We start from the raw sequence: 24,932 nt of genomic DNA on the forward strand, positions 1-24,932 counted from the left end.
GATATTTTTTAATGGATACCCTATGGTCACAACCTATACCTCATAGGATATTGGGAATGAAGTCTCTGTTACAAGAAGTGGTATCAGCTGCCCTTTTCACATAGAATTAATAAACAATCACAAACGTTCATTCTCATGGTGGAAGTTGAACTCACAGCATGTTAGTTGGGAGGAACAAGTACATTATCCACTGGGTCAACCAGGCTTGTGACAGTTCCTTAGATAAATGAAAACAAAAGATCACTGCTAGCTAACAGACTTTCATGCTGTAATGTAGGGTGAAGCTATTTTTTTTTTTAATTTTTAGTTTTAAATTTGTATCATATTGATAACACCCTAAGGTAAAAAAGAAAAAAAATTATATTTTATTTATATTATTTATATATATTAAAAAGATATGGAGGATAAAAATATTTTTATTTTTCTTAATTTTTATTATAATTGATAATTTAATATTAAATTATTAATATTTTCACTTCAGCTTCAATATGAAAATAAATCAATCCAAAGTTTGAAAACACTTTAGGAAATGTTAAAATGAGGAAGCAATTCAGTACAATTATTACCCAAAGCAGATTTCATGTAAGAGATTGAACACTAGTGCATTGATGAGGCATTATGCATGAATCACATTTTGAAAGAAGCACTGAGGAAAATATAGTGCCTTGAAGTAGCTCAAAAATAATTAAGGCTGATCAGTCAATTTTAAACTTTTGTAAAACTGGAAAATTAAGAGAGATTGCTTCCAGATTGGACAGAATCTGAATTCAAACAATTGTCAATAGTTCTTTTATATGCAAATCTATTTCAACACTTGTCAGGTCTTGACAAGGCCAGACTTGTCAGGTTCAAAAAATGTAATATTGTCTTGATGTTTTTCAGTTCAAATCAAGGCACAAGGGTGAGTCTGTCCAAAATAGCAAAGATGATATGAGCTGGGTAAGGTAACTGACAGATTTAAAGGAAGTGTATAGATTGAATTTACGGAGAATCTGTGCTATTTGTTTGGGGGTTCTTTTAAGGTAGGGTATTGAAGTTCTTTGTACATCGGATTGTAGTCTGGTAGAAGGATGATAATTATCAATAATTCTTTTGAATGGTAGATTTGTTATATCAATTACTGCTGAGTAATGCTACAACATTGTTGAGATTGCTTTTAATTTTTTTCATTTTGTTTAACAAAAAGGAATCAGAAGAGTATATCATGTGAGCTCTGTGTACAAGGCTCTTAATTATACCCATCTTCTGCGAAGAATGATGTTATGAGGATGAGTGAATGCATCTACCAGTAAATAATGGACTGTATTGGCTCTCCTACACTACCTTTAAAGACATTTGTTGTGTCGTGCTATCTTGCTGACTGATTCATTTATGTTGGTTAATCGAACTTATCATTATTTCCTTAAAATTCCGTTTTTATTTGTTAGATGTTGATTGATACTGATCCAAATATAAAGAAATTTATATTATCTTTTGTGCCACTTTATATTCAGACTAGTCTATATATATTGCAGAGGAATTAATCATCAACTAACGTTTGCAATCTCACTTTTCTACAGGCCGAGGTTAATAATATCTTTTAAGGCTTCCGCAAGGTCCGATAAATTTTTATGAGCGGTGCAATGAATGAAGATCAGGCAAACAACAAATTGAATTCACTAAAACAAGACATTTAATGCAGAGTTATATAACATGTACATTGAAGTATAACTTTCTAAACAAGATAATGCAAATGAATAAATCCAAAATATCTCTGAGATACAGGTAACTTTTCAGTTAGGTTTTAAGTTTAAAGCCAAAGGTTTTAGATCTTATTATTCAAGAGATAAGTATTTCTGTCACAACTTGTCTCTATTCTATGAGACAAATCATATCTTCTACACATCGATTTAGTTCTAGTGCTCAGAATAGATACAATGCGTTAGGTATCAAACATTCAACTCTCAGTTCTCTATATTCTGCCAGTTTATAGAAAATAGTTCTCATAGTTCAAAGTTCCAGAATTCACAATAAATATTCTTATAGTTGGCTTTTCTAATTCATTTCTAGTCTATAAACACTTAATTGTATTACAAAGGCAGTTAACAATTCAAAGGGGGTACACTTTAGTGGACCTCCACATAGCCTTTAAAGGAATGCGGAGAACCGACCAGGGCTTCTGACCTAATGTCCAATCCTCACCTTCTCGTGGTGCACCCTGTTGGGTATCTACTTTGATACTGAACGAACGAGGATGGGCTGGCAATTTGGGATTTAGCCGACCAAATTGTATTCTTATTGGTTAAACCAAAATAAAAAATGATGGTACAACATGACAAAATTTCATGCCGGCTGGGGCGTCGCCCGGTTAAACAAGGCCCTCGTTGTTTTCGCCAGGGAACCAGGGCGAACAGCGAAAAGTCAGCTACTGGAACAAATCTGAAAACAAACCCCAACTCAACATCACCAGAGTTAAAGATCGGTACTATCAATGTAAGAAGCCTGAATGGCAAAGAAATGGAGCTAGCTGAGGAATTAGATAAGTACCAGATCGACATAATAGGGGTGACTGAAACAAAAAAGACCAAAACTGGTGAGATCTTTCTGAGCAATAAATACAAAATGTTATATTCAGGCAATAACAATCAAGGAAAAGAAGGAGTAGCCATAGTATTCAACACAAAATACGAGGCTAATCTTCTTGAATGGCAGTCAGTCTCAAGTAGAGTAATGTGGGCAAATATGAGAATGGGGAACTGGACAATGTGACTTATTTGTGCCTATGGTCCCACAGAAGGTTCTACTAAGGTAGAAGTGGAGGAATTTTTTGAGGCTTTAGAAAAAGCAACTGACACAATGAAAAAGGAAAAGTTGGTCCTTGTTGGGGATCTAAATAGTAGAGTAGGAAATGATTGTGAGACATACAAAAATATTTTGGGAAAATTTGGAGAAAAGAGCAAAGCTAATAATAATGGCAAATATCTGTTGGATTTCTGCTCAGGACATGGACTGGTTATTACTAACACCATGTTCCAACATAAAAATGTGCACAAATTCACATGGAGAGAAGAGGCTAGGAATAAGAAAAGTCTCATTGACTATGTTATTGTTGATAGTGATGTTTTCTCCCTGGTGCAGGACACCAGAGTGTACAGAGGATTTGAAATTGGAAGTGATCACTATTTAGTCTTGAGCAGGATAAAATTGAATTTCATATTGAAAAGAATAACATGTAAGAAAGTTTTAAAGCGAATAAAAGTTGAGCAGCTCTCAGATGTAAACTGTAGACTAAAATACAGAAATATTATTGAAAAGAAAATGAAAGAGTTTGAGAACAGGAATCAAACCTTGGAGATTCAGTGGCAAACTCTGAAGGAAACATTGATTGATTCTGCCAGAGAGGCATGTGGTGAGGTTGTGTGCAAAGATAAAAAAATCAGAACTCCCTGGTGGACACAGGAAGTTAAAGAGGCAGTGAAGGAAAAGAAGAAAGCATATCAAAAGTTCCTGGCAAATAAGTCAGCTTTTACTCTTACAGAATACAGAGACAATTGTAAGAAAGCTAAACAGTGTGTAAAACTAGCTAAACAAAAGTCATGGGAGGACTTTGGCAAGAATATAGAAAATAAATATCAAGAAGGTGACAAAATATTCTGGAGGTTGTTGAAGAAGCTTAGGAATGGAGGAAAGAGTGCTGTAAAAGGAATTAGAGATGATAAAGGTGAAATGAAAACAGGAGAAAAAGATATCCTTGAAGTATGGAGTAATTACTTTGAAAAACTGCTAAATGAAACAAGCAGTGATGACAGCACAGTGATAAAAAACACTGACCAGGCATGCAGTCAGGAATACATATCCATACTTGAAGTAGAAAAAGCCATCAAAGGCTTGAAATGTGGAAAGGCAGCAGGAGTAGATGATATTCGACCAGAAATGCTGAAGTATGGTGGTATAAGAGTCTTACAGTGGCTGCACTGCATAGTTCAGAAAGCCTGGACAGAGGGACGAATTCCCGATGATTGGAGTAGAGCTCTCATAGTACCCATATATAAAAAGGGAAATAAAACTGAATGTGAGAATTACAGAGGTATTTCCCTACTGAGTGTTCCTGGCAAGATCTATGCAAGTATACTTGAGAAACGGTTGAGAAGAATTGTGGAAGAAAAGCTTGGTGAAGAACAAGCTGGATTCAGGCCAAATAGAGGCTGTCAGGATCAGATCTTCACTTTACGACAAATAGTCGAGAAAGCATGGGAATATAACAAAGATCTGTATTTAAGTTTTGTCGATTTGGAAAAGGCATATGACAAGGTGCCAAGAGAGAAGCTATTCAATACGCTGCAGTTATATGGTGTCAATGGGGCAATATATCAAGCAATACTTAGTCTTTATTTGAGTTGTGAGTCAGCAGTTAGAATTGAAGGAAGTACAGGAAGATGGTTTAATGTTAAATCTGGTGTGAGACAAGGATGTACATTATCCCCTCTGTTATTCATTATCTATATGGATCACATTATGAAGGAATGTGGTATTAAACCTGATATCAAAATTGGAGATGTTAATGTCAGCTCTTTGCTTTATGCGGATGATGTTATACTTCTAAATAAATCCGCTACAAGTCTGCAAGATTCTCTGACTAAATTGAATAGCTGTTGTAATAGATATGGTATGAAGGTCAGCAATAAAAAGACAAAGACAATGAAAATAGGCAGAATCATTGAAAATGTCAACTGTGTTGTGAATGGAGAACCTGTGGAACAAGTAAAACATTTCAGCTACTTAGGCACAATTTTTACTGAAGATGGTAAACTAAATATAGAAATAGACAACAGAATCAGCAAAGCTGGTATGGTGGGAAGTCAATTGAATAAATTCATATGGAATAAGAAAGAAATTAGTTGGAACACTAAATTAGCTGTATACAAGACTGTGTTCAAACCAATTTTAACTTATGGATCTGAGAGCTGGGTCAGAAGTAAAACACTTGACCAAAGACTAGAAACCGCAGATATGAGAGTCCTGAGAAAGATTAGAGGTGTGAACAGATGGCATCAATGGGAATATCATATTAAAAATGAGGATATTAGGAAAGAACTTGACATTGTCAGCATCCAGGAATGCGTTAGCAGAGCTAATCTCAGATGGTATGGTCACTTAAATAGAATGGGAGAGGAAAGATTAGCAAAACAAGTGTTCTCTGCCAGGTTGGCAGGAAAATGACCCAGAGGAAGACCAAGATATAGGTGGATTGATACGGTACAAAGTGCCTTAGACGATAGAAATATAAGATCTGATAATGTTGGAGTCTTGACAAGTAACAGACTGATTTGGAGGAAAATTGTAGATAGGAAGTTAGTAATGATGTAATTTTTTCATGTAGTACTGTCATATCCTGTACACCCCTTGAGGGTACATGGCAGGAATTTGATGATGATGATGATGATGATGTCACAGCTAGGGTTAAGATATATTAGGCGGAGCTAACTTTCACTTGCATCACACTGGATGTAAAAAGGATAAGTCTTACCGGGTTTCAGCTTCAGTACATTGAATACTCTTAGGCACATCTTTAAAATTCCTGTTAACTAATTACCGTGAGGAAACACAATTCAAAGAAATCTTCACTATGTTAACTGAAATATTAAACACAGAGCCACATAAGTCTTGACACGTTGGATTTACATCATATACTAATTCTTTATTTTCCAGTATGTGTTGACTTCAGCTTTGCAGTATTTTTCCTCTAATCATTAGGAATCTATCGTAATATCTAAATCCTATAGAGGTAATTATTAATGCCTTTTTAATCCCAGTCCTTTCCTTGCTGAATTTTTCATATATCTCCGCTCGCCTTTCGTTACACACCTCTCGTCTCTTCGCTGTCCCCAAGCTTTTTCCCCTTTGTGGTTATTTTGTTTTCCAATTAACTGCGTTTATTCTTCCTGCCAAAATCCGGTTCTAGCCAGTTCAGCTTACATCTACAGGTTTCACTCCATATCATAGCCGTTCACGTTCTAGACACTTGCTAACTAAAAACAACTCCGTTTCTCTTTTACTAGCCAATCAAATTCAATCAGAAGAATTACATAAAATCTTATCAACAGAATTCCACATATATACATTCTCTTTCAGAAATAATAAATAAGGTAATAATCTGTAGTTCACATAAAATACATTTAAATATGATAAATACAAATTCTCATAATATATATGCACAGCTTCTTATAATTTTTATTCAGGAATAAATAAAATAAATTGAAAGACATTTTAATACTGAGTCCTCATCATCATCATCAAATTCCTGCCATGTACCCTCAAGGGGTGTACAGGATATGATAGTCTACATGAAAAATTTACATCATTACTAACTTCCTATCTACAATTTTCCTCCAAATCAGTCTGTTACTTGTCAAGACTTCAACATTACCAGATCTTATATTTCTATCATCTAAGGCACTTTGTACCGTATCAATCCACCTATCTTGGTCTTCCTCTGGGTCGTTTTCCTGCCAACTTGGCAGAGAACACTTGTTTTGCTAATCTTTCCTCGCCCATTCTGTTTAAGTGACCATACCACCTGAGATTAGCTCTGCTAACTCATTCCTGGATGCTGACAATGTCAAGTTCTTTCCTAATATTCTCGTTTTTAATATGATATTGCCATTGATGCCATCTGTTCACGCCTCTAATCTTTCTCAGGACTCTCATATCTGCGGTCTCTAGTCTTTGGTCAACTGTTTTACTTCTGACCCAGCTCTCAGATCCATAAGTTAAAACTGGTTTGAACACTGTCTTGTATACAGCTAATTTAGTGTTCCGACTAATTTCTCTCTTATTCCATATGAATTTATTCAATTGACTTCCTACCATACCAGCTTTTGTTGATTCTGTTGTCTATTTCCATATTTAATTTACCATCTTCACTAAGTAGCTGAAATGTTTTACTTGTTCCACAGGTTCTTCATTCACAACACAGTTGACATTTTCAATGATTCTACCTATTTTCATTCTCTTTATCTTGTTATTGCTGACCTTCATACCATATCTATTACAACAGCTATTCAATTTAGTCTGAGAATTTTGCAGACTTGTAGCGGATTTATTTTGAAGTATAACATCGTCCGCATAAAGCAAAGAGCATACATTAACATCTCCAATTTTGATATCATGTTTAATACCACTTTCCTTCATAACGTGATCCATATAGATAATAACAGAGGGGATAATGTACATCTTTGTCTCATACCAGATTTAACATTAAACCATATTCCTGTTCTTCTTTCAATTCTAACTGCTGACTTATAACTCAAATAAAGATTAAGTATTGCTTGATATAATGCCCCATTGACACCATATAACTGTAGCGTATTGAATAGCTTCTCTCTTGGCACCTTGTCATATACCATTTTCCAAATCGACAAAACTTAAATACAGATCTTTGTTATATTCCCATGCTTTCTCGACTATTTGTCGTAAAGTGAAGATCTGATCCTGACAGCCTCTATTTGGCCTGAATCCAGCTTGTTCTTCACCAAGCTTTTCTTCCACAATTCTTCTCAACCGTTTCTCAAGCATACTTGCATAGATCTTGCCAGGAACACTCAGTAGGGAAATACCTCTGTAATTCTCACATTCAGTTTTATTTCCCTTTTTATATATGGGTACTATGAGAGCTCTACTCCAATCATCGGGAATTCGTCCCTCTGTCCAGGCTTTCTGAACTATGCAGTGCAGCCACTGTAAGACTCTTATACCACCATACTTCAGCATTTCTGGTCGAATATCATCTACTCCTGCTGCCTTTCCACATTTCAAGCCTTTGATGGCGTTTTCTACTTCAAGTATGGATATGTATTCCTGATTGCATGCCTGGGCAGTGTTTTTTTTACCACTGTGCTGTCATCACTGTTTTTTTCATTTAGCAAATTTTCAAAGTAATTACTCCATACTTCAAGGATATCTTTTTCTCCCATTTTCATGTCACCTTTATCATCTCTAACTCCTTTTACAGCACTCTTTCCTTCATTCTTTAGCTTCTTCAACAACCTCCAGAATATTTTGCAACCTTCTTGATATTTATTTTCTATATTCTTGCCAAAGTCCTCCCATGACTTTTGTTTAGCTAGTTTTACACAGTGTTTAGTTTTCTTACATTTGTCTCTGTATTCTCTAAGAGCACAAGCTGACTTATTTGCCAGGAACTTTTGATATGCTTTCTTTTTTTCCTTCACTGTCTGTTTAATTTCTTATGTCCACCATGTAGTTCTAATTTTTCTATCCTTGCAGACAACTTCACCACATGCCTCTCTAGGTGAATCAATCAGGGTTTTCTTCAAGGCTTGCCACTGACTCTCCAAGGTTTGGTTCCTGTTCTGAAACTCTTTCATTTTTCCTTCAATAATCTTTGTGTATTTATGTCTACAGTTCACATCTGAGAGCTGCTCACTTTTATTCGCTTTAAAACTTTCTTACATGTCATTCTTTTCAATATGAAATTCAATTTTATCCTGCTGTACACTCTGGTGTCCTGCACCATGATGAAAACATCACTACCAACAATAACATAGTCAATGAGACTTTTCTTATTCCTTGCCTCTTCTCTCCATGTGAATTTGTGCACATTTTTATGCTGGAACACAGTGTTAGTAATAACCAGTCCATCTCCTGAGCAGAAATCCAACAGATATTTGCCATTATTATTAGCTTTGCACTTTTCTCCAAATTTTCCCAAAGTATTTTTGTATGTCTGACAATCATTTCCTACTCTGCTATTTAGATCCCCAACAAGGACTGGACCAACTTTTCCTTTTTCATTGTGTCAGTTGCTTTTTCTAAAGCATCAAAAAATTCCTCCACTTCTACCTTAGTAGAACCTTCTGTGGGACCATAGGCACAAATAAGTCTCATTGTCCAGTTCCCCATTCTCATATTTGCCCACATTACTCTACTTGAGATTGACTGCCATTCAAGAAGATTAGCCTCATATTTTATGTTGAATACTATGGCTACTACTTCTTTTCCTTGATTGTCATTGCCTGAATATAACATTTTGTATTTATTGCTCAGAAAGATCTCACCAGTTTTGGTCTTTTTTGGTTTAGTCACCCCTATTATGTCGATCTGGTACTTATCTAATTCCTCAGCTGGCTCCATTTCTTTGCCAATCAGGCTTCTTATGTTGATAGTACTGATCTTTAACTCTGGTGATGTTGAGTTGGGGAGTGTTTTGAGATTTGTTCCAGTAGCTGACTTTTTGCTGTTTGCCCTGGTTCCCCAGCAAAAACAATGGGGGCTTTGTTTAACTGGGCGACACCCCAGCTGGCATGAAATTTTGTCATGTTGTACCATCATTTTGTATTTTGGTTTAACCAATAGGAATACAATTTGGTCGGCTAAATCCCAAATTGCCAGCCCATCCTTGTTCGTTCAGTATCCAGGTAGATACCCAACAGGTTGCACCACGAGAAGGCGAGGATTGGACGTTAGGTCAGAAGCCCTGGTCAGTTCTCCTCATTCCTTTAAAGGCTATGTGGAGGTCTCCGCTCAGTTATACAGCTTTGACCATACTTTGACCCTTAATCACCCCATACTGAGTCCTTTCAGTACTAATTACATATTCCAGATTAAATAATTAAACAATAATAAACAAACTCAAAGTAATTATATGAATAATAATTTACGAGCAAATAATTAACATCTAATAATATTTACAAGTGTTGCTTAAGTTATGGCAGATTATGTTAAATGTGAATGAAGTATTATGATTCTCAAATATCTTCATTCACAGCTTAACACTTTAAAGCTAATAACAAGATTATGGTTTTGTTTGATGTAGTCTCCTTATTCACCAACATCGCTATCAGAGACTTTTCAGTGTTTACAAACCGATCTCCCAGACATTGTTACTTACGTGTTTCTCTTCACTCCATTAGGAGCAGAGGGCCTTGACCATGGATCTCCATCTGACTCTGTTTTGTGCTTCTCTCTTCATTTGTGTTCAGATCTTTCCAATCTTTCTGAGGTCTTCTACTCTTCCTGTCTGCTTAACTTTGGTCTACCACTCTTCCTCTTTCCTTACAGATTTCACTATAATGCTTGTTTGACCTTTTCTTTTTTAGGTTTTCTCAGTACATGCCCTATCCATCTCCATTTTCTCTGACTGATGTCATATATTATGGGTTTTTGTTTAGTTTTTTGCCATAATTCTTTATTGGATATCTTTTCTGGCCATTTTATTTGTAGAATTCTTCTTAAATATTTATTTACGATCTGCCTACAGTTGAGAGAACTGTAGTTTGCAGAGTGTCAAGAAGAGTCGATTCATATTGAAGGGAGAAGGGAATAAGGGATGTGTGAATTTGTCACTAACATGCAAACTCATGCGCTTTCTTGTCTGTCACAGTAAAGCACAATAGTTACCACTTTAAAAATTAGAATGTACATAAAAGAAAAGCTAATTTTCCAACATGTAATAATAAACAAACTCATCCTGCAAAATGAATTGATTACCCTATTATCAGAATCGATTCCTCTTCTTCTGACATGTGCAGAAGTGTTACTTCTTTATTGAATTTTATTATTTATGTCTTCATATTTTGTTGTATGTGTACCAGCAAAGCATATCATCTGCAAAATCCAGGTCATGTAGCTGTTCTGTTAAATTCTACTGTATTCCTTTTGTGTTTTTCATGGCGTTTCTCATAAACCAGTCTACAACAATAAGAAATATTGTCGGGGAGAGAATGAATGAATTACTGTCTAAATCGTATTTTAATTTCAAAGTTTTCTGAAAGTTCTCCATTGTGTATGATTTCTATTTTATATTTTTCATATGTTTTTTAACTGTGTTGATCATTTTACTTGGATATCATAATATCACATTCATTTCCATATTGCTTCTCTGTCTATGCTGTCAAAAGCTTTTTCTAAATCAAATGGCAGTCAAACTGCCATTCTATTGACTGTTCTATTATTATTCTTAGTATTGCTATTTGATTTATACATGACCTATTGGCTATAAATCCTGCTTGTTTTTCTTTGCTTTTGGTCTATTTATTTATTTTTTTTGTTCTTTCTTTTTTATTGTTAGTATTTTACTTGTTGAGTTTAATAATGAAATTCCCTTCCAATTATGGAAAACAATGAAATCTCCATTTTTTTTATTTTTATAAATCAGTAACCCAAATTCACTTGGCTATTCTTCCTGCATCCATAATCACATTTAAATCTATATCTTCTTTTAGTAGTTTATTTGGTATGCTGTCTATACCAGCTGCTTTTCCATTTTTGCATTCTTTTAGTACTTTTTGTATTTCATTTTTTTTTCTTTCCTTTTTGGAATTTGAATTTCTTTTTCTGGTTTTTCTCTATTCATTATCTCTTTGAAGTATTCTATCCATCTTTCTGTATTTCCGTATTTGTCTTTAACATCTCCTCCTCCTCTTCATCTTTTCTTGCCTGTCATTGTTCCTGTAATATTATATAATGTTTTAGTATCACCTGTATTAGCTGCAATTTCTGTCTCATTTGGTAGGTTTTCAGTAAACTCTCTCTTATCTTTTCTTGCATTCTGCTTAATCTCGTTATATATTTCTTATCTTGTATTATTATTTTTTCTTTGTTTCTTTTCTTTCTTCAATTTGAGTTTTGTGAGCGAAGATGTACATTCTTTGTCTTTTCTTCTATGCACTCCTAGTATTTTTTCTGCAGCTTCATGGTATATGTTTTTAATCATCATGTCATCATTTATTCATGCACGAATACTTACTTACTTACTGTCCTCTTCCATCGTGGATGGGTTGAGTCTTCCTTGTTTACACAACAACCTCCAGGAGTCTCGGTTTCTTGCATAGCTGGTGAGCTGTCTATGTGTTTGTAATCCAAAGTTGATCTTTATTGATGTTATCCATTTAGTTATTGGTCTTCCATTTCTTTTTCCTTCTAATCTTGCATACAGAACGAGGTTGGGTAGCCTTTTCGATGGCATTCTCTCGACATGTCCATACCATTGAAGTTATCTTTTTTTGATCTTTTCTATTAATGAGTCTGTATATTTTAGATCTTGTCTTACAGTTTCATTTGTTTTCTTTTCTGTCCATTTGGTTTTATTTATTTTTCTGAGACATTTCATATCGAAAGCCTCCAGTTTTTGTATCTCTGTCTTCTTGAGAGTTCAAGTTTCTGAAGCATATAGCACAGTGGGTATTATAATTGCATTATATAATTTTATTTTTAGTGGCTTGGAGATTTCATTATTTTTCCAGATTTTTCCTAGCTTATTAAATGATGACCTCGCAATCGATATTCTCTATTTAATAGTGGTCATGGTATCTAAGTGTTTTCTGTTATTACTGTTCCTAAATAGTTGAATTGCTTTACTTGTTCAATTGTTGATCCATTCAAGGTTTACTTTTTCTTTGTTTTTTCCAATTATCAATATTTTTGTTTTATCTGTATTTATGGTCATGCTGTATTGTTTAATTTGGTTATTAGGTTCACCATCTTTTCTTTTGTATCCACTATCATGTGCGAATAGGGAATTATTACAGATATATTCATATGGGGGGGGGGAGGAACTAATGAAGTTAAAGTCTATGTGAAAATGAGCCAGGTTGCTCTGTTTTGTGACAATTAGTATATGTCGGATGGTTCATGAACCTCATCTTTAAAAAGAAGTTTGCTTATATATTGCCCAAACTGTTTTCTTGGTTTTCCTCTCCCTCTGTGTCCATTAGTTGGCCTTTAAAGAGCAAAAAAACTGAATGTGGGTGAAGGTGGTTGCCTAAGTTGGTGTCCCAACCATCTCAGTTGATTTTTTGAATTGTTTCTGCTAGGGGTCTTTGCTGGCTTTTTCAAGAATGACAGTATTGGGAATGTATTTTGCCATGCACATCCTGGTGATGTTCGAAGGCATGTTGTCCCAAAGCTATTGACGATATTAACTGCTTGTCGAGAAGTGATGTTCCCTGTCTGTGCACTATATGTAAATATGACTCAACTGGTGGTTTCGTACAGACAAATTTTGGTATTTGTGATGAGATTGGATTTCCAAATATTAAACTTTTATGGAACTCAAGAGCTTTGTGTTTTCTTTTCATTATGTCAGTTAGAGTATTACAGGAACCAAGGTACTGAAAAATCATTTACTTCTTCAAGAATATGGTCATTTACTTTAATATTTTATTCTATTCTGCTCTTTAGGACTTTAGTTTTATTGCTATTGACTGCCAGCCCAATCATTGCTGCATTTTTACATAAATTATCGAAGTGGTTTGGGGCAGTTTGAATGTTAGTCAATCAATACAACATCATCTGCAAAACAAGGACTGCTTATTTGGGTTTGTTCTGCTGAATCTTCGAGAATTATTCCATGCTCATTTCCTGCAAGTCTGAATATGTAATCAAGGGTAATAATGAAAGATATGGTGCCAAGAATCTTCCTTAAGAACTCCATTGGAAATAGGAAAGCTTTCAGTTATCTCTCCATTAACCATTACCTTTGCATGATAGTTCTGGGATGGTTCTGATATTGTTTTGATAATTTTCAAGGGTATGTCATAATAATTGAGAATTTGGAACAGCTTTTGTCTATTGAATTGAATTGAAAGCTTTTGAGAAATCTGTGAAATTGGTCAAGAGAAGTTTTTTTATCTCTTGCTCCTTCTAGCAACCTGTTAAGCGTACCCCTGACCTTTACTGATATTCTTTCACTTAAACATTCAAACCACTGGACAGAAAGCATATTGGTGGCAACATCTGAAAAATGGAAGAACTGTTGAACATATCCACGAAAGAATATCAGTCAAGGTCAGGGGTATGAGGTGGAAGTAAATATGACTCTCATTGAGGTGGATGCCTAAGAGATGTGGTGGGTAGAGTCCTGGTTCTGCAGGTTATATAAGCCAGCCAATTTACGTTAATTTCTCAAATAGAGAATAATTCATCAGAGGGAGCTGATGATAGGTAAGGTGCGTGAAATACTACCTAAGAACACTTCTGTGCCGAAGGTCAGGTCCAACACATCTCTTCTAGGATCCTGTAAAGAGAATGCTGAGTGGTGCACTTAAAAACATTGAAACTAGTCACCCCACCTGCACACCTATGCATCAAGCTATCGTTGGGAATTTGGCTGTCTAGTGACCATCATTGGTTGATATTGTGCTAGAATTTTGAGGAGGTGGAGTACTTGAATCTAACACCCTGCCCCAGCACAGCAACTGTTGGGAACCCCTTCTTGTCTGACTTTCTAACGATGGTGATCTTGTTAGACTGGGTTGGTGGAATTGACGGGGCGAATCCGCCACAAATGATTTACTCCAGAAATTATATACATGGTCTGAGAATAATGTTCCCAAATAGGAGTAAGTGGGGATTTAGTATATATCGAGGTTTTGGTATTTGGTAAGCAATGATGGGATGCAAAGTATGCACTTTGTGAGGAAGAGGAGATGAGAGATCTTAGAGGTGGTGGTGGATAAGGACCTGAAATTCAGGTACCACATTGTGTGAATTGTGAAGTTGTCACATCAGATAATGGAAGTGATGCACAGGACTGTGAAATGTGCAGAAATAAAGAAGTTATGATTCTATTGTATAAGGCCCTTGATAAGGGCTCATATGGATTATTGTGCACAGATTTCATCACTTGGTGAAAACCCAGTGACAAGGATATGTTAGAAAAGGTCCATTTACAAATGAAAGGGTCATGTGTAAATGTTAGAAGATTTACAAAAGTGGTCTTTGGAATGTGGAGTATGAAGACATTGAAAGAATATAAATTGCAAATCCTTGTGAGGAGGAGGAGGTAGATGTGATTGAGTCACATAGGTTAGTCAGAGATTGGAAGAAATTTTTCATATAATGGGAGAGGGGTGGTAGGCCATCCCTGGAAACTGTATAAGGAGAGTGTGAACAGAGGAGTGAGGAGAAGGTTCTTTGCATGAATTGTGAATGCTGATACATTGAATCAGTTTAAAGCATGGTTGAATGAATTTATGTGTGATGGTGTATACCTCCCACGATGAGTTACTGACTCTGTGGAGGTCAGATGTTAATAAGTAATAATAATACTTGTTATCTTTGATGTTATTTTTACTTCTGAAAACTGTCAACTCATTTACTTTCTCTCATTACATTCCAAGAGCCTCACTAATGTGTGTGTGTGTGTGTGTGTGTGTGTGTTCATCTTTTTTTGACTTCTTCAGGTGTGGTAACACTTTTTCTTCCAAGGAGGCCATCTCTAAAGCAACATTAAAACCAAGAACATGGCTCTGCTATGTGGACGATATGTATTCCTTATTTGGGAGCATGGTGTCGAGAATCTTCACATCTTCCTAAATCATTTAAACAACTTCCACCAAGACATAAAATTTACCATCGAGATTGAAGAAAACGGTTCCCTTTCATTTCTAGACATGAAGCTTGCTAAAATGTCTTATTCTTTAAGGATCTCAATCTTCAGGATAGATACCTACATGCATCCTCACATCACTATCCCGCAAAAGTTAGGTATCATTTCCACGTTGGCTCACTGGACTTCGCTCAGTATTGTCTGATGATGAAGAACTAAAAAATGAACTAAAATATCTAGAAATAACTTTCTTAAATAGTGGATACTCTTCCAAAAACATTAAGAGGAAACAACAGCAGCACTCTCGAAACAACACAAAGATCCCTAGCAACCCCAAGGGTTATATTTCTTTATCATACATCAGCTCGCTCTACCGGAAACTAGGAAGAATTTTGAGAAAATTTAATATAAAAATTTGTTTTTCAACTCTTCCAAAACTAAGGTCAGTTCTATGCCACCCAAAACAAGCTCATAACCATCTTCACTTCCCCGGTGTATATAAAATAATATGTAATTGTGGGAGGCCAGACTGAGAAGTCAATCCTCCTACAACTAAAGGAACATCAGCGAGACATTTCATACAATAGAATCAGAGCAAGCGCACTCTCAAGTCACTTCTTATTTTCAGTGAACACAAACAATGAAGGCTGCCAACATGGAGTAGATTGGAACATAACATCAAACGTTTATATTTGTCACGATGAAGTGGAACGGTGCATAGTGGAATCCAAAGATATTGTCCTAGACCCTTCTCACATCAACAGCAACATAAAGTCTACCCGACTTGCATAGTTCTGCCATTAGATACTGGTGTACGCGTGAACTCATATGCTCGCATTTGGACAACAATAGAACTACAGAATGGACTATCATGACAATTCAAATTTAACTTCAGTTTACAAGTCTGTTATTATAATGGCACAAAATATCAACTGCATTGTCTTCTTTGGTGCTGAACAACTAGCTTCTGTCCACTGTTTTGACAGCTGTTTGGATTCTTGTGTGTAATGGTGAATCCAAGTCTCATCCATAGTAATAAATCGACGCCCAAAATCAGCTTTATTCTTGTTAAAACACTCTGAGCACTGTTCAGAGATTTTTATTCGAGTGCATTTTTGATCTGCTGTGAGCAAGCGTGGCACTCATCTTGTGCAAAGCTTTTTCATATGCAATTCTTCATGCAAAATATATCCTACACATTCTTTTGAAATGCCTATAGTCTCAGCAATTTTATGCTTTGACTTGCCGGTCATCCAATATCACATTGTGCACTTGATCAATGATTTCTGGTGTTGTTACACTTTTTGGACATCATTTAAGTGGATCATCTTCAAGGGGCCACATTTAAACTTGGCAGCCCATTTCTTAATTGCTGAAAACGAAGGAGAAAAGTGTCCATAAACTTTTATGAACTTCGAATGAATTTCTTTTGGCATTAAAGCTTCTTTTGCAAAGAATTTTATAACTGCATGATACTCAATTTTATCCATTTCGAGTGACAGACAACACTTTTGCTTCAGACAGCTGTATAAAACAAACTTTCTTTTAATTAGTATTCCAGTATACATTGTAAATTCCTTAAATAATTTAATATTCATAAAACAAACTACTTGATAGAATGTCTTACAATTTTGCATGGATGCTTATGACAGACGTACCAACTTAGAAAAAAAAAAATCTTGCAGATAGTGTTGGCATTTATGGCCAAGGTCGAGAACTTTTCAGACCACCCTCATATATATATATATATATTTATTTATTTATTTACAGAGTAATTGACTCAGTTAAATTGCATGTTTATAATTATTAACTGACTTAAACACTGAGAAAAAATACAAGAGATTTAATAAGGTTTCACTACTAGTTTCATCGGAAATGCTGACTTCTTTAGGTGAATACAGTACCATGGAGAAAACAACATCTTAAAAATATATTGTACTTTAGACAAAACAAAGTTTAGAACAAGTAGTAGTTGTGTTTGAAATTGAGTCCATTTTAATTAACAATTATAAACATTATATATATAATCTTTGCATGAGGAGAACATACATTTTGTCATGCTCTAATCAAACATAATCCTAATTGTATGCTACATTTCTACTGTATCACTCTTCAATCATCTGCATTTCATTAACTTTCACTCATTTAGATGCATTGTGATGCTTACATATCTATGTTTTTTGTCATAATTCACCACACTGCTATCTTGTTTATGACATGGCAAAAATTCTGGCTAACTCTTCACCATTATTTCCTTCTGCTCACATCTCAACAAAGCCATTTCACTGTTAACTCCCTAAAATGTTTTGACCATCATTACTCTATTATGCTTCTGTACCATTCAACTGTTCTAATTGTTAGATATTCAAAACAGCAGTCTCTTAATTTCTAAAATCTTTCACAATACACCTCCTCAGACTATAAAAAAATTATGTTCTATTACAGAAATAACCAATATTAATCTCCTTATTCTTCTTATTGTCGATTCGGTTTAGTGCAAAAGCACATCATTCATTGATATGCTTTCTATAATTTCCTCTCTTTATCATTTAGTTATAAGAGGTGTTTGTATGCTAAACTGGAGCTTGGTTAATGACTGCTTGAAAAAAAAAAAATTATTTTTATGGCTATTTTTGCCTGCTTTTGTTTAGAAGTGCCTCTTTTTTTAATGTCATTGGCTTTTTACTTCTTAGGGCATTGCAGATGTAATTTAGAGACAAATATATTTAGCATAATAGAAGACAATTTGCACGTACCTTTTCTTGGATGTTGTTGCCTGTCTTCTTTCTGCAGTGTTTCTGCTTTCATGCTTCTGCTGTTATGGGTTTTGAGGAGGGGGGGTGGGGGCTTAAGCAATGTGGGTGAATTAATTTGAAAAAACCTGGGGTTTTTTATATAATATAAAAATATAAAAAATATAATTTATACATGTATTATTTTTAAGGACCAGTACGTCCTCTTAAATGATTCAACGATGACTTCTAAGGCTGGAATAGGCCATGCTAGGCCTAAATCCTTGATATGCATGATGATGATGATGATTTTTAAGGGTGGGTGGAGTGTTTTTTTTTTTTTTTTGTAGGGTGGGAAAAAGATGATAAAGGGGCTGAAATTAGAAACTGTTTTTTAGAGGAAGAGGAAGGGTTTATGGGGAAAGTGGCTGGAGATTTTTTTTTTTTTTTCATACCTCTCCATAAACTCTTTCATTCTCAGGGCTCTCATAATCTGGCAATCTCCACCCATTCACTTTCTCTAAGAAAAAAATCTAGTCTGCACACCCTTGCTAACCATACTCCTACACAACTTCCAATGATGACCTCTAGTTCTCTCTGTTTATTCGTCATGTATTGAAAAATTTCTCTTTATATCAATCTTATAGAGTCCCTTTAGTTACTTATTAGTTTCTATCAACCTGTCCTCATAGAGAGCATTCAACACATCTATCACCAGCTTAGTCGCTCACCTCTGAATCTTCTCTTCTATCTCCTGATCCCCCAACAAACCCATTTGCCCAAATGTGTGTACAGTAGTGAAGATGCAGCTGAATCATAGCCTTGTCGAGAAGGATAATAACCCCGTTATTATCTTTGCTTGTTAGCATGTTTTTCAACATCCAAGTAATACTTTGAGCTATTTTACTAACTTTTGCAATATGCTTTCTGAACATCAACTCTCTGTCCATCATTACCCCCAAGTTCCTAGCCTCATCAATTTCTTGCAATCTAGTGCCATCAATGTGATACTCAGTATGTAATCTTTTGAACTTGAAGTGCATAAATCTTCCATTTTGCAACATTAAATTGATAATCATTATCCTTTGCCCACAATGCCAATATATTTAAATCATCCTACAAGATATCTCCATCATCTTTATCAGCTATTGTCTTCCCCAGTTTTTCATCACAGCAAACAACAAAATATTCCCCTTAACTGGAAAAACAGTCATAGGGATAAAATATATCAGAAATGTTAAGTTCATATCCATGTTATTTTAATAGTGCCCAATGTTACATTAACTTTAATGTTATATTAACTTCCATTATGGATGTAATTACTAATATGTAAATACATTAAGGCTCTTTTGATGGTTAAATCTTTCCCTATATAGGTTTTATTTCTGGGAAAATTCCCTATATCATCATTAATATACAAGAAATGCTAAGAAACTGCTCCAGGTTTAGATGTTTGATAATGAATGATGTCATTGCTCAAAAATAGAAAAAGATATCTTTTTATGGTTGTATATTGTGTATAATATTTACTTAGCCATGTTACTTAACTTCAGAATATTTGATTCTTCTATGTTTTTCAAACTGTTTTTATGCTGTGTTATAGATTATTAGCTTATACAGTTTTATTGATCTGTTCTATCCATTGAAAAGTAATACAAAATATAATTTACTTCTAGTCTGTGTGTTAAGATGGTGGACTGGTTTGATTATCACGGACATATGTGTATTGCCTTTGAAATGTTGGGGTTGAGTGTATTTGACTTCCTGGTAAGTTCTTTATCATTTATATATTTAATGCTGAGAGACTGAAGCAGAAGTTCCTTCATATTTATTTAATTAATACAAAGATAACATACTGTGCTAAGTAAATTTGTGGATGTGTGTGTTTGTGTGTGTGTGAGTGAGAGAGATGCTTGCCTATGTTGATTTATCTTTTACTATGAGTAAAGAGATTTTTTGTACTTAGGAGCTGAATTTTTTTTTTAAATCCATCAAAAGCCAGTTATTTTTCACTGCAGACATTAGAGCCGAGAAAGAATGGGCAATATTTAGTAACAGTATATGTTGAATTCACTTAATGAAAAAAATAGTTTTGAAATATTTGTAGTTAAGATATATTAAAAATATTACATTGTTCAGTAGTTAAGGATTTTAAATATTTTGAATTCCTTTGGGGGGGGGGAGATATGCAATTTTAAATGAATCCAATTTCTCTGTGGCATGCACTTAGCTGACTGTGATTTTTTTCCCTCATTTTCTTTGTTTGCTTTTTCGAATATCATTCACAAATGGTTATCTATCATATGTTAGTACCATGGAAGGATTTCAGATAGATAATCCATAAATCTTACTCTAGATATAATAGATGACAGTTGCATAGTATTTTCATGTGAGCTAGACTTGCATGTAGTATGTGTTTAACTGCTTGAGGTAGATTTTATTAATGTGAATTTCACATTAATGATTATAAACCTTTATATATATATATATATATATATATATATAAATTCCATCAACAGGCCAAGGGTTAGATAATCTGTAAACTGTATCTAAAGCCTGAACATTAAACATTTTTGTATAGCTATTTCAGGACTCCAGTTATTGGAGTAATGGCATACCTGGTGATAAAATTAATCTACCACTTAAATTTGGAACCCTACTCCTGCAGGATTTGAACCCATAACTGATCTACTAAAGTGCTGTCCACTTGGCTAACCAAGGTTGTGCCACACACACACACAACAAAAATTGGTCTCTTATCCAAATAGTTGGGTATGGAACACACACACACACACACACACACACACACACACACACACACAGTGAACTTCCCTTAGAATGGCACTTTTCCATGAGATACACGTAAGGTCACATTGTGTTAGTATGATGTTATTGTATTAGCTATGTTAATAGGAGTCAATATAAAACTTCATATCAACAGTTTTTCTCCAAATTAATCTGTTATTTTTCAGGACTTTACTATTGGCAGGATTTATATTTCAGTCTCCTAGGGATACTTTATAGCTCCATCCATCCACCTAGATCTTGACCTTCCTCAGAATCATTGTTTCTTCTCTTCATATCTTGGTGTCACACATCAAAAACCTGTTTTGCTAACTTTCCCTCTCATTCTATTTAAGTCAGAATAACCACCGTAGATTATTCACACATTATTGAATGTAAACAACATCAAGTACCTTCTTAATTTCTTTTTTCAGCACTCTCATGTCTGTGGTATCCATCTCTCAACTGTTTCATTTCTAACCCAACTCTCAGATCTATACATTAAAACCAGTTTGTTTGTTATATTTTGATATTTCTTAAACCCTTAAGGTTAAATCACAATCTAGAATATCCTGCTAGTCGTATTCTGCTCTACACAAACTGAAAATAATGCATACCTTGAGTAAGCTTAAATCAATATTAATTTACGTTATCTAGTACAGTACTCTTCTTACTCTTACAGTAATTACCGATACACAATTGAGAATAAGACACACCCAGACTGAGCTTTATTTTGATATTACTTACATAATCTTATTCTCCTATACACAGATACACTTGAGTACTTTCTTGCTTGGAAATATCACATATACAAGTACTTACAATTCTTGTTCAGCACTGTCTTTTACATGAATCTTTTGTCAGCATGAAAATGCCCCTTTTGTTCTCTTTGTTTCTGCTTTGTTTCTAAATTCCCTGCCAAATTCCTTCTTTGTCCGAGTCATCGATTATTCTACGCCCTTCAGGACCCTTAACATGGCGACAGCATTCAGATCTTTGCTAGCAAGACATCCCAATGATCAATACTATACTTCCCATAGTGATGGACCGGAGTAAGCAAGATTGAGAATCCTAAGACTTGCAATGTTCCTCTTTCAATTACTGACAATGCACCTCACATGACAGTGGGGCCCAGGCAAAAGAAGAGTTAGAAAACTAAGACCAAGTCCTTCTTGATGTTTCACCTTATAAAGGCCAGCCTGGATTTCCATTGTACGCATGCTTGTGTCTCTCGAAACTTCTGTATATGGTCATGAATTAACATCGTTACATAATGATATATCATGTTTAATGCCACTTTCATAATGTGATACATGAGTGGAGATGTGTACATTCTTATCTTACACGTAATCTTAACACTTGTCAAACCATTTTCCTATATCTCCTTCAACTGCTCATGTACTACAAGTCCAATTTACTCCATATACCTGCAACCTCTGCACCTTTTTCCTGATCTACAAAACTTAAATACATATTTCTGTTATGTTCTCATGAGTTCTCAGTTATTTAAAGTCAAAGTGAACATCAGATGTTAAACCCTTATTGAGCTTGAATGCTCTTTTCCAAGTTTCTCTTTCACAGATTTTCTTAGCCTCCTTTTAAACATGATTTCATAAATTTTTCAGTTCCATTTCAAAACATTCAATAGTGAAATAACTTTAAAATTCTCACATTTAACTTAATTTCTCCTTTTATACTTGGTTAGTACAAGCTCTGCTACTCCCAGTCATCTGGAATTTGATCTTCTGACTAAGCCTTCTGAATTGTGTAGTGAAGCCACTGTAAAACTTTTATATCTTCATATTTGATCATTTCTAGTTGAATATCATCTGTTGCCTTTCCACATGTCAGATTTTTTTATTTTTTCTACATTGAGTATTGATACATGCAACTGATTGCATTTCTCTGGAATATGAAGATATTCCAACTATTTTTAAGATATTACAACTGTTTTGTCACTGCTTATCTCATTTAATAATCCTTAAGGAGTTATTCAGACATGTCTTCAGATTTTATGTCACCAGTCTTATCACTGATTCATTTTACAATTCTTTGTTCCTAATTTTGTGCAATAATCTCTAGAACATTTTATCCATGATATTTATCTTCTATGCTTTTACCTTGTCTTCCCATGAATTTTATATAACTACTTTTTATATAGCTTTCTTAGTTTTCTCTATATTCTCTCAGGATGGCTGTCAATGTACTTGCTAGAAACTTTTAATATTCTTTCTTATTCTTCTGGACTGCCTTTTTAACTTCTTGAGTCCACCATGAATTTTGAATTTTTGTCTTTTCAAGCAGGTTCATTTTTTCTGGCTGAATTAGTCAGTTTTTTCTTGAATTATATTATAAACCAGGGCTCCAAAAATTCACTGCTCACTTGCCAAGTTTGGTGATAATGGTTGACTGACAGTGAACTTATTAAAGAAGTTTTATATTATTAACTGGAAAGAATATCATGAGAATAAGAATGAGAGGAGTTATGAAATATATGAAGCTCAGACCAGAAAAGTAACAAGTATTGTGTGGAAAGTTAAATCAGCGTATGAAAAGAAATTGGCCATGCAAGCTAAAGGCAATCCAAAAGAATTTTATAGTTATGCCACAAGCAAAAGAAAGAATGAATGTGAAAGAATAACTTTATTTAATGCAGATGGTACTCAAGTGTCGGAAGCTAATGAGATTGTTCAGTTAATGAGTGTTCACTTTGCTAAGATATATCAACCAGGAGTATGTAGCATGGTGTACAGTGCTACTGCTACATTGGATGAAGAGTTAGAGGTTCATGAAAATGAGGTTGACGAGCTGCATAACCTAGTTAAGAATTTGTCTATTGGGATAGATGGAATATCAGCCCATTTGCTAAAGGAATGTTCAGCTCAATTGACTAGGCATTTCACATGTTTGTATAACTTGAGTCTTAACTCAGGAATGATACTACAGGATTGGAAGTAATGTATGATAGTTACATTGTACAAGGATGGTGCAAAAACTTGTGTCTATATACTGACCTATCAGCATCTCTGGTGTGATAATGAAGATTTTAGAGAAGTTGGTAAGAACACACACACACACACACACACACAGAAATGGGTAGACAAACATACTATACTCTGTGAGGAGCAGCATGGGTTTGGATACAATGTGATAATGCTGGATTATGGAAGTTTTTTCACTTGGCTATGCTACTAATTATATATTAGGTTTTATCCTTTATCGAAGTGTTATCAAACAAAGTTTGCACCTGAAGTACTTTCAGGACTGGGGCAACTCATGGTAAAGATGGTATAAGTTCTCATCACTTGCCTTAGTATCTCCCATAATGCAAAGCGCATCTCCTTGCAGACGTATAATGCTATGCATTAAGGGAAGGGTTACTACCCAGACCGATTTCGACCTTTATCGAGGTCTCATCAGTGGGAGCCAGACTCAGAGGTGGTGATATTAAGGTGGAAGTAATGTAGAAGTCATATTTAGCTATACGAGTTGCCAAAGTTAAATTATCACCACCTCTGGGTCAGGCTCCCACTGATGAGACCTCAATAAAGGTCAAAACTGGTCTGGGTAGTGACCCCTCCCTTAATGCTCCAGGGTGGTCTCATAATATCTGAGACCACCCTGGAGGTCTCAGATAATAATAATAATAATTTCCAGAGAGTGGGAAAGAAAACTTCTGGATCTGAAATCCTTAATTTGAACACTACAGCATTCCCTTTTAGAGAATCGCAAAAACACTTGCAATTTTAGTTGTAAAAGTCAACATTAATAAATAATATTTACTTTCTGACATCCTTTTATCTCCTTTAAGGTTCAAGACTGCATAAATATCCACTTTTGAATTTCAAAAACCCCTCATTTCTCTCACAGCAATATTATTATATTCTTTTCACTCCACCATGCATCACACTTCCGCTTTTTTGTTTGTTGTGATGTGAAAAAAATGAGTTGCCATTGCATGTTACAGCACTTTATTTGAAATTAAATCTTGCACACTTGAAGTGTATGAGAAAAGATGTAAGTTTTTCATATCATGAATTTAAATTAACTGAGTTGTAATTTCCAATAAATTTTTAATACTAATGCTA

General features: G+C 34.8%; 1 protein-coding gene across 9 annotated transcripts in view; it reads left to right on the plus strand.

Annotated features, from left to right (window-relative positions):
• Nucleotides 1-24,932, plus strand: part of Doa (CDC like kinase darkener of apricot) — a 390,113-nt gene that overhangs the window by 205,078 nt on the left and 160,103 nt on the right. For all 9 annotated transcript variants that reach the window (XM_090393402.1, XM_090393403.1, XM_090393404.1 and 6 more), the window contains one exon: nucleotides 19,737-19,827. In XM_090393402.1, the coding sequence (XP_090249528.1) occupies nucleotides 19,737-19,827 (91 nt within the window). The remainder of the gene's footprint in view (nucleotides 1-19,736; nucleotides 19,828-24,932) is intronic.

The sequence above is a fragment of the Typopeltis vanoorti genome, chromosome 5 (assembly GCF_054136105.1).
Source record: "Typopeltis vanoorti isolate ZY-2024b chromosome 5, IOZ_Tvanoo_1.0, whole genome shotgun sequence".
Lineage (NCBI taxonomy): Eukaryota > Metazoa > Arthropoda > Arachnida > Uropygi > Thelyphonidae > Typopeltis > Typopeltis vanoorti.